At 30.9% G+C, this 12,280-nt stretch overlaps 1 protein-coding gene and 1 long non-coding RNA gene across 3 annotated transcripts in view; one reads left to right on the top strand and one right to left on the bottom strand.

Moving 5' to 3' along the window:
• The window catches only part of LOC128182949 (slit homolog 2 protein-like), a 434,673-nt gene that overhangs the window by 5,656 nt on the left and 416,737 nt on the right, over positions 1 to 12,280 (top strand). For both annotated transcript variants that reach the window (XM_052851734.1, XM_052851733.1), the window contains exon 2: positions 9,195 to 9,266. In XM_052851734.1, the coding sequence (XP_052707694.1) occupies positions 9,195 to 9,266 (72 nt within the window). The remainder of the gene's footprint in view (positions 1 to 9,194; positions 9,267 to 12,280) is intronic.
• On the bottom strand, positions 2,089 to 3,485 carry LOC128182953 (uncharacterized). Its single transcript, XR_008243501.1, has 2 exons — positions 3,085 to 3,485; positions 2,089 to 2,363 (listed from the first exon to the last, which is right to left on the bottom strand). It is a non-coding gene; the product is annotated as an uncharacterized LOC128182953 (long non-coding RNA).

The following is a 12,280-nucleotide window of genomic DNA, read 5'->3' as shown; positions in this document are numbered from 1 at the left end:
AACTGTAAGTTACAGTACAAAAAAAAATTATGAAGCTAAAGTGAAAGGTTATTATTCATATTGAGAATTTAGTCTCATAATGAATTTATCAAATTTCATTTATTATTATCTATTTAAACAATCAACAAAATGACATAACTAAAAATCCTACAATTTCGAATAATATCAAGCTACATGCATATGAATTGATAAACGACTGGAACTACATGTATGTAGTATCAATTGCAATCTATAAATTAAACACGCATTTTTAATAAAAATTCATTCACTAGTATCTTTAAATTAGATTAAAATAACACTTATAAATATTGAACAGATAAAATAAATTAAACATCTTTTTTTTATTATCAATTTCACCGTGCGGAACCTCATGGTATTTTCTACACAAGTGGATTATCTTTCTTGTTTTTCGACGTGATCATATACAAATGCCTTTATAAACATTGATTAAAGTATTTATCGTGCAATAAAAAAGGTTATGGGTTTCATCCAGATTGTTAAGCTTGTTTTTGGACCCGAATCGTCAGAGATTCAGAGGCTTTAGATGAAAATTGTAGACCTCAAGAAGTTAAAGTCGGCCGCGCGAATAAACAGATGCTGACGGGCGGATCAACAAGTTATAATCGGTAGCGAAAACGCAGTCGCGAATATATAAATGATTTCTTATTAACCGATGATTTTAGAATTAATTTATTATATAAACATTCAATATCAGATTTAGTACCGCAATGTAAATTGTTCCGGAATGTTAATTGTTCAATCGTGTTATTTTTTCCAATATGCATGACTGTACATTTTTTTAATGCGATGATCAAGAGTTGTCTTTTGTTCGTATCAAACAAGCACAGAATCTACATTCGATCGTGAATTATGAGTAAAATATTAAAAAATATAAATATGTTCATTTTATTTATTATAAAAGATTATGTATTATAGGGCCTTGCTATGTTAAAGACTCGTGCTTATAAACTAAGTAACAGTTTAAAATTACAGCGCCGCTGTTTTCTACCTGGCTCTCAGACGAGCTTTTTTTTCTCTAACGTAACGTCATTTCTTTATGACGTTATTTCTCTAACGCGCGTTACTCAATTTGTATGCACACACCGCTGCAGTTATGAGAGTGTATACTTCAAAAAATCATGATTCAATGCTATAATAAGCGCGGCTCGATCTAAGGGCTCCGCCTCTTACAGGCGCGGTTCTTACAGCGCGGCTCTTTCAGTTATGGTTCGTACAGTGTGGCTCTTTATGCTCCGGCTTTATCGGCATGGTAATACAATTGTTTAACAATTTTAAAAAATGTGCAAAACCAGGAAAGATTTATTCAGTCACGTCTAAAACTAGAAATAGAAAGATAAAAGTACAATACTAAATGGGAAAGACCCACTGAACTTCATGTCCTATATATGATTTATGTCGTATGATCTGCACTGTCCCTACATCGGCCCTCTCACAGCACGGCTCTCTTGCTTATAAACACTTCTAAAACGCCATCTTGTGAAAAGAAATCAAAGTACTGAAACTCCCCTTAGTCTAATGACAATTTCCTTATTGTTACAGAATGCACATTCTGGTCTGTGTTTAGTTCAACATGTATGGCAACTTTCACTACAAATAAGGTATTGGAAAGGCATATAAATGCGATGTCCGTGACGCCACCCGATCATTGTATGACTGATCTCAGTTAATAGCCGATCTTTAGCTATGTTTCATTTCACAAGCCAATTTAAGAAAAAAAATCACCAATATAAAAAACACACTATAGCGAATAACCCAGTATGTTTTATGCTTAAATATATCGAAGAATTCTTACACATCAGATTACAAGGCTTCAATAAACGAATCAAAAATTGTCAAGCATCACGTGCCCGCAGCACTGTTAAGGTTTACTTTATGGTCGCGCCGACGAGAATATAAAATCATTTAATATTTATTCGTTTGATGAGATATCGGCGCTTCTGATTGGTTGAAAAATTTCTTTGATACCTGCATCAATAACATTTTTGCAGGATCTACTTTTCTCAACTGTTCTGGTCTAACACTATTTATAGAACGGGTATTTCCAAGATAAACACTGTCAACAAAATGTAAAGTTGTGTCTGTTTTATTGTCAGCAAAGAAAATGCAATCTTGTGAATATAAAAACCTTGAAAGTTTAACCTTCAAAAATGAACGAAACACATTATTTGATTCACGAAATAGAAAATTAAGCGTCTTCTCACGATTTCGTCTGCTTGAGATCAATCAACATTTACAGCGAGGCTGGCTGTTCCTTTTCCAGGAATATTATAACGAACATATAGGCCTATAAACTTTCACGGTAACACTGCACTGCTGTTCAAATTTGGTAACGATAATCATAACTTTCAAAGAACTATATATGATAAGAGTTAAATTTGGCCCCCATAATTCACTATTTTTAAAGCGTTTCGGGTACAATAAAATGTTATGTTATAATTTAGAAGAGTTGATATAAGACATATTATTCACATATTTGTTTGATTTATTTGCACTCACTTGCAGTATATGACGTCAGAAGTAATGCTTTTTCTATAATTCAATCAAAATCAGACGAAAATTGACATTGTTTTCATCTTTTTACGAATTGGAAATATAGAGCGCATGCTTGAACCAGGACAAGTTTGTTGTCACTTATAAGACTTGGCTAGATACATCTCTGATTAAAATAGTTTGTTGGTTCAAGCATGCGCTCTATGTTTCCTGAATGAAAAACTGCTTGAAAACAAGCTCTTTTACGCTAAAATGCAAAAATGGCGGGAAAATGTTGTCTTTACAATGCCGTATTTCTAAATTGTGGGCACTTGAAACAAAATGAACATTTAGTAAAAACATCATATATATATATATATATATATATATATATATATATATATATATATATATATATATATATATATATATATATATATATATATATATATATATATATATATATGTGTGTGTGTGTGTGTGTGTGTGTGTGTGTGTGTGTGTGTGTGTACAAAGAAACTAAAGAATTACAGTAAAATAATGATATTCCTTTTGGGGGGCCATTTTAGGCCCATACCATATATAGTCCTTTACACACGTACATGATCGGTCATCAGAAATAGCGTCGTAAAGAAAAGCTATGAGTAATGCATCAACTCCTTCGGCGCATTCCAAGCGGCAGATATGCCATTTAAGTACATCACTGGCTATCTAGTTACCACAACGTTTACAAAAGTCGCTTATACATACTATTCTTTGTCAACATATCAGCTATTTTCGTCCACGATCGCCTTTCCTTGGATGGTTATGTCCAGTTTCATTTTCCAGCGATCTCACATGAAAACTAGTTTTAATACGAGTTTTTCTGCACAGTGAATAATATCACAAGCTATCGCATGTATTTTCCTTTCGGTTTCAATTCAGCCGGTTCAGATTTTAACTCACTATTTGTGTTTAATCCATTAAATTCAGCTCAATAGCTCTGCAACAGCTGAAGGCGCATCCATTTTGAATACTGTTGCTGTTGTTGTTTTGTATTCATACGCGCCGCTTCATTTACATTATTTACATGTTTGATCAATGACACTTCACATTATTTTATTTGAAAACTTTTTCATCAATGTGTGTGCATTGATGAAGTTTTCCGGTCAATTTTTTCTTTGATACGTCGATCAATAGAAAAATTATTATCTTCATTTCTTAATTCCAACCGGAGCTCATTTCTTTGATATTTATTCTAATAAAAGAAAAACTCTATACAAAGCAGCAGCAATTTTCAGAATCTACAAAAAAAGAAGAATTTAATTATCATTTTTTTTTTTATTCAAGTAAGGGTATGCCCTTGTAAAATCGAACTTCGGGAGAATTATCAACACATATCACGTGACTATCAAGTCAGGGGACCACACTAAGTGTCATACAAAGTAGCATTTACTTTACTGTTTCATTTTATATTACATTTACATCATTATAAAATAACTTTACATAAACATTTTGTAATAAAAGATGCATCGTTTTATGAACGTTTAATTCCGCTGATATTTTTATAGTGAGCCTTAACAGTGCAACGTCGCCGTTGTCATCGAAGCGGCGTTGTTGTCGTTATTATTGTCGATATCCTTGTTGTTATTGATATCGTCGTCTTTGTGTCATTGAACTCGTTTCTATAATGTTGTTTCCGTTGTTGTAATGTTGTTTCCGTTGTTGTAATGTTGTTTCCGATGTTGAAATGGCGTTTCCGTTATTTAATGTTGTTTCCGTTGATGTTGTCTGTGTTGTTGTTATCGTTGTCTCTGTTGTTGTTGTTGATGTTGGTGTGGGGTCTTGTTCAAAACAGTTTGGTATTTTTTTTTCAATAAGATAGCAGTTTTTAATTAATTTAAATGCAAACAATATACAATAATTAATAAGAATTATACAACTTGACTGTTTAAACTAGATTTCTGAGTAACAAGCCCAATCTAAAATTGATATAACGTGTAACTTGCATAAACATTTCTTCCACTGACTAGACATCCACCCATTGTTTGCTTGTTTTATAGCAAGAATTATGATAACAATGTACTTTGAATACTTAATGTTATGAACTTAAGTGACAATACATCTATAACACTCTATATTATATATTATCATTTATCTACAAACGTCTATGACAATCAAGCTCTTGCAATTAATAAAAAGGATTAAAAAATCAAGGAAGGCTGTAATAAGCTTTTTTCTTAATTGACATAAACGAAGAGTCGTTTTTGAATGCGGGAGGGTGGAGTAGTCTCATCCAAAAAAATCTTATAAAAAAGGAAATCCACCAACCTCCTGCCAACCTCCTGCCAATAATAGAAGTCCTAATCTATGAGAGGGAGGTTGCGCGTAGTCAATTTCACAGTTAATTTCAATTTTTAATACATGTGTTCTCCCGAAAACGAGAATGGGGCATTCAAAATAATATGTAAATTTTAGAGAAAAAAATGTTTGCTGCAAACAAAAGATGTGTGAAGACAGGGGACACCTAGATACTAAGTTCCTGAAATATCTTAAATTTCGGGGTTTATTTCTTCTATTAATTGTTTAGAAATTAAGTGGTAAAATGTCATAAACTTAAAACTAACGAGAGAGAGAGAGAGAGAGAGAGAGAGAGAGAGAGAGAGAGAGAGAGAGAGAGATATGACAATAAGCCGTGCAATAGAAAATACAACATGTATTATATAAATAAAAGAGAAATGTTCAAAGGTCATTTATTTTAACAACATACTTATTTTGATCTCAGTGATTAGTATGAAAAGAAAGAGAGGAGGAATGACTTTATATTATACAATATTTAATATCCGACATAATTTTAATTTTAAAAACTCATCTAAATTAATGAATATAAAAACTGTTCTGTTTATTCATGCATATCTTGTTGTTGATATATATTTCATGTTCATTAAATATTTCTTATATCATACATAGCCCTAATAAGACGCCAGTGAACAACTTGAGCAAGGTGTCAGACGGACAATTTACAAAATTAATGCGACATTCACACCATTTGATCCATGGATGTATGTTTATTATGTACAGATCCTGCCCCACTGATCCTCTTGTGAAGTAAAAATTTGATGTCATGCCCTGCTATCCTCCTTCTCTATTTCGAATAATCATTATGTTGAGAAATATTTTTATTTTGTTGAAAATAAAATCAACCACATATATATTGATTAAATTGAATTTATTCTTCAAAACTAAAAATGCACTTAAAATTCAATTTTAAAATCGATATATATATGTTCTTTTAATTAAATAAGCTGTTATAATATTTATGCTAATTGGACCTAGATTTTTTAATACATGAGTGTATCTAAGAAAGAACGGGCCGGATAATTAAATTGCTTAAATTTATTTAAGTCTAAATATCGAAAATAGGTTTTATACTCTCCCCATCTGAACAACATAGATATACTTCGGACCCCATCCCCTGGGAAAAGTTTCTGATCCTAGATCTGCGCATGTAATAATGAATTGAAAGAAAAAAAGAAGCCCATTTTTTTTCGCGTAAGCAAAAGGAGATAATCAAAACTGATCCATACAAATTTTATCTTAAATATAAAAAAGTAATATTTTGATTATTTTCTTTAACATGATAACTAATAAAAACTAGATATAGCGGGAAACAGTGCTGTGAGTACCCCTTAAGTAAGAGTTGTACAGTGTAGTACTGTGGAATACAGTTGCTCTGTCCAGTGGGATACAGTGGAATATAACACCTCTGTACAGTAGATATACAATAGGTTTACAGTAGTGTAGAGTGATTGCACTGTATATATCAGACGATGTCAGTCAATTCTCGGGAATATCAGCAGATTCTGAATTAAGCAGTTGAGGTAAATCATATGGAGATTAGAAGATATTTTGTATTTTCATGTTTTTTGGGGTCAGAACAGTCCCATAAGGTCATGACCTACATTGTATTTTATGTTTTATAATACAATAAGAAAGAAATACTCCTTCCTTCCCATTATAACTCATATAAAAATGATAAGTGTCTACACTTACTTACATGTAATACACAAATTTAATACGACATTGTTTATACAGGGCCAATATGGGGTCAACTCAATAGTGCAAGTCTGACAAATGAAAAAATTAACTTTTGCAATTAAAATGACAGAAACTTTACAAATGCGATAGGATAGGTAACGATGATAAGCTTATATAAATATTAAAAGATGATGATACAGTATGCTGTCAAAGGGAGCTAGATCCTATTTAGAAAGTGAAAGTAGAACTTATGCATGCTGGCATCTCATTATATTGTGCTACTGCTACTACATGTACTATGCTTACCTATATTGGTCAACATCATAATGATAATCCAATTAAAACACAATAATGAATTCCTTTAGCTGATCTTAACTAATCCCTTTCTGCATATGGAAAACACATACATGTATGTATACACGTGAACCCATCTAATCGAAGAGCTGGGTAAAACTAGTACCTGCTAATGAGACCTGCAGACCTGTGCTGTGTACGTAACTTCAGACAAAGATCAGTTATTTGTAACATGCATGTATTTTTATGACCTATTCTTCAAATCCACTTGCACTATTTTATTAGGTAAATAACAGCTTTAAGGTGGTGCAGGACACCTGCATATTGTTATGTACACTTCCTATATATATTGAGATAAACAATAAAGTATATTAAATATTAATTATAACCCCCCCCCCCCCCCCCAATAATGTTACCTAACATTGAAGCGCAATGGGTTATAGCGTTTACATGTCTGTAGAGCATTGGGGTCCAAGGTGTATTTTTGGTAATTTTACTATTGATATAAATAAATTTTCATTGGGGGGGGGGGGGAGGTCTGGACCCCTCACTCCCACCCTTCTCTAAATCTCTGCACACGATGATGTACATGCAGGCACACAGAAGCAAATCTAAAACCGGCAACTGCCACGGGGAGGGGGCATAATTAATTTTTTTATTTTGTTTTGCAATAATTTTATAGACCATTATATATACTTTCTATGACATGAAATGTTAAGATTATTGATTAACTGAAAATTCACTGCAAACAGTTCAACCCCAAATTGCACATAAAGTGCAGCTCATGTGTATTATCATATGGGAAGGGATCTTACCCTTCAGTTATGAAAATTATAATTTTTAAATGTATTACCGGAGCTTGCATGTGGCCTTCATTTTTAATTAAACGGGTACAAAACAGTGTTACTTAGGGGCAAACACTTGGTGCGGGTATTACTGTCTAATGACAGAATCTAGTTAATTATTTAATCGTACACTGACTTGAAATTATGTAAATATAAGTTAAAAGAAATCGTTCTTTGAATATTATGAGGTGATAATTTCGGTCGGGCGTGACAGAATCTTTCATCAAATCCTTCGGGTTTTATTGGATTTGATTACGCCCCGTCCAAAGTTATCACCTCATAATACCCAAAGAATGAGTACTTATTCCTTAAATAATGTTAGAATAATGATTTTTTTATACTTATGATTAATATATTATTTTTAGGAACTGTACGACTTGATATTAAAATAGTCATTGATAAATTGTATTGATCCATACTGCACAAAATCGATTAGAAATGTTCTCAAAGACAAATACACAGGATTTTGTAAATATTCAGAAATACAGAACAATTTTATGGAAAGGAGATAACCTAAACCGAGAAGCGTGCCATGCAAGAAACGTACCTTACCTCGAGCGAACATCGTACTGTTTTATGTAAAACTATACCGTAACATGTACAAAACTGTTCCATACTGTGAAGAAACAAACTGTCCAATACGAAAACCTAAGGTTGTATGTCATCGTCGTTCAGGTTTTGCATAACGCAATGCTTTCAACTGCTTATTTGATAATCCGGCCTGTTTTCACTATTATTAGATGCTTGCTGATATTCACATAATTGATAATGTTACTGTGAACATACATGATACCTTCATATATAAATCAAATTTACGTGTATTCATTAAATGTGCTTAAAAAGTTCTTGGTCGCCCTTTCCATCTTTTTGAAAATACAGAGCGCAGCTTTGACGAATAATAATGCTACCCTCCTTGAAAGATACATCAGCGACAGTAGAAAAAATGTCCCTGTCTGTGTTCAAGGTTTCTGAAAAAAAAATAGATTAGTGCTAATACTTCTATGCTAAAATAAATTAAAATATTAAAGTTCACACGGTCATAGTTTTTAGACGATCAAATTCAAAATAATGAGCATTGTTAAATAACATTTATTGATAATACTAAAGAACACTTTTTTTTTAATATTAATATAAATCACTTGTCATTTAGATAATAACTAGGTACTGTTGTATAAAGTTAAAAATTCCTGATCTGCTAGAAAATTAAAAAAAAATCAAACATTTCCTTTAAACGAGGACTATTTAGAATGTATTTGTATGCGAGAAAAATGAACTGCAGCGATTTGTTTTATGTTTATACCACATAAAAGATTACATGCCTCGTTAAATTATGATATAGAGTCATTTCATTATAGAATCAATCATCAAACATCAGCATCAAAATTGATTCTGTTTTTACTTACACTCATATTTATATTATCAATGATTAATTAGGTTTAATTTCTTAAAATTATTTTGATAGAAAGAACTAAGTTTTACTATATTTATTCTATTTTTAATTTTGAATATTTATAATATCATTGATATAAACGTTTTGCTTTCATTCAGGAACTTATATGGTAATCAGATATCAAGGATCAACAACAACACCTTTAAAGGGCTACCACAGTCGGAGACTCTGTAAGTATTGTTACTACTGTTACCTTGCTATTCACATCTTGACGAAACATCGACACCTATAAATGCAGACATTTTCAAATAAACTTCAAAATACCTGCACAAGAGTTACAGATTTTAATATTTGATAATGATATAAGATGCATATGATAACCGTAAACTATCATTGAATATAATCTGATCAGTAATTATTGTGAAAATAAATAAAAAACTTCTCGATAAGCTACCCTGAAATAACAAAAATGAAGGTAAGAGCGTAGACACGCTTCTGCAGGTCTACGTAAGTTGGAGTTATATATAAATATACTCTTACAGTGTTTTACTCAAGAATAACTATCTAAAGAATAAATATATTTAGCAAAACTTTATTTAAAGTATACATAGGAATTTAGATTTGAAAAAAGTGTAATAAATAACTAGCCTTATATTTGCTTCTTTTTAACACGCATTTAGTTTTGATCAAAAATAAATATACATTCAAACCTTATGGATCAATCTATGAACCGTAAACGGAATGTCGTCTTTGTCCATCCGAACTAAAACAACGACTACGTTTAAGAAATGACAAGGCGACAGAAAATAAACCCCAAATTGAGGACGTATAAAGCAAGTGTTATAGATCTTATTGATCTATGGTCATACAAGTATAATACAAGTATTGCACTGCGGACTGGTATGCATGTGTACAATGTTTTCTTTTTAACGGAAATTTGTGAAATATAAATTTTGCCATTATGCATTTTTAAACCATACACAATTATGTTTGATAAAAAGAACAATTAATCATATAAGAATAATTTTAAAAAGAAATTTAGTGAGATTTCGCTTTAAAAAGTTTTTTGTTTTGCAATATGACTTTGCATATATATGTGGAACTACAAGCTAAGTTATGTTAAGGACGCCAATAAGAAATCCATATTTTTCACATATAATGTTATCCGCTAAATAATCTTGACATTCCAATCAAATTATTTGTCACGCAAAGTGATCAGATATCAAAATACAAATTGGATACATCGTTATTGGAATACATTGTAATGTTATTCCGCCAAACATAGATGAAAGAAGCTTAATACTGAAAAAAAAAATTCACAGTGCAAGGACTTAACATATTTTTTTTTCTGATTTTATAATGTAAAATGAACATTTAAAATTTCAAAAAATGTTTTGAACTTCAAATATTCATGAAAGAAGAATTATTAAATTAAACGTCAACAGTATATGAAACGAAATATGCGGGGTGTTTCAATATTTAACGCTAATTGATATCAAATGATGAGCGATTTTATACAGTTCACAACATTTCTGATATAGCGGGGATGTAATGCTGTAACATGTACGATTTCTGTTTATCTAATTAAGTGTATGCCCTTACACTACTTCATTTTATCTGATCCATTTCACAATCAGCTTCATTTTCGCGAAGTTCAAACTGAGCACTGACTAATCTTACAATTCATATTTTCATTCAGAAAATAAATGAACGCATCAAATTTCACTAAACTGATGTTTGAATGGTTTTTTTTTCTGTTAACACGAATTATTATTATCAAATTGTTTAAATTCGACAAATTAAATTATTTAATGCCTTAACCTAAACCGTATTAGTATAAGGGGTGAGTAGGGTAAGTGTGTACTTTGAGTTTATAATTTATTAAACAGTGGTGCTTTAGTATGCTATTATAAGGAGGGAAATGGGGTTGGGTAAGTGTATACTTTGAAGTTGTAATTTACTATACAGTGATGCTTCAATATGTTTTATGTTACTTTGCTATGAAATAAAGGACAAAAACCTTTAATGTGTATAATTGGGTTGTTTTTAATTGTGATTAATACATTATGTAATAATTAAATAAAGCCAAAAATATAAGTATTTATCAATACTTATATGACATTATCAATTGAGAATTCAAAGAGATTGTATTTTTGTGACCAACTTGTAAAAAAATTGTTCAAAAAGACTAGAGTTTTCTGATTTTCAATATTTTCAATCATGATCAGGAATTTATGGAAATCTATCATTTTTCTTGCCCACAACTGCTCCTGTTTTTTTGTTGTAAAAAGGCAGTACAATTGATAAGAAAACCAATACCTGAAATGAAATATTTTTCAACTTCAAATTAAATTTAAACAGATTTAAATGAAAAAAATATTATGAGAGGTTACATATAATTAAAAACTAAGCCAAGTATAGTCTGTGAAAGAAATACCTATAGGGTACTTTTTTATTAATATAAAAAAGTCGATTTAGTTTCTCCAATAAACCATTTACTGCTAAAAAAAAACCTTGAATTAAACAATGTGTCATGATTAGCCAACTATTGTGCTAAGGATAACATGAAAATGGAATTTATTTTTAATATTGTGCATATTAATGGAAGATACAATTACTTTAATACTACAACAAACATAATCAAAGTGTTTAATCTTAAAAATGTGTGAAAATGCAATCAACCTTTTTTTAAATTATCTTTTTATACATTTTATCGTAATAAAAGAAGGCTAATAACACGCTTCGATTTACATAATAAACAAAAACAATTTGTGTAAATTTAATCCAAATCCTCAAAGTAAGCTAAGTAGGGCTAGCACAATGTTTTGAATTTCCATTTTTTACATGTTCATTGAACATGAATGACATGCAAGGTAATATTATTTCTATATTAGAGGCTAGTAGAAATATAAAATAGGTCTCAACACTCTCTATGATCAAAATTAACAAAACACAGAACATTTACATTGCCTGACTTGAGTCACCAAACTGATGTTTACACATAATATTAAAGGATAAACAATTGTTAACAATTAAAAAAAATCAAAGCTGGGGGAGTTCGCTTCGTTTCTGTTGTATTCTACAATATTGAATAATATAAAACAATATCTAGGGAAAGTACAGATAAATCCTACGTTGTTCAGTTTTTTCCTCTACCGATTCCCGTCCATGCTGGTTGTAAATTTAAGCATACTCGATTTTTTAGACGATTTTTTTAAAATGTTGTTTTTAAGACGTTTATATA

This window comes from Crassostrea angulata, chromosome 5 (assembly GCF_025612915.1).
Source record: "Crassostrea angulata isolate pt1a10 chromosome 5, ASM2561291v2, whole genome shotgun sequence".
Lineage (NCBI taxonomy): Eukaryota > Metazoa > Mollusca > Bivalvia > Ostreida > Ostreidae > Magallana > Magallana angulata.
This window is presented reverse-complemented; position numbering and strand designations above follow the sequence as displayed.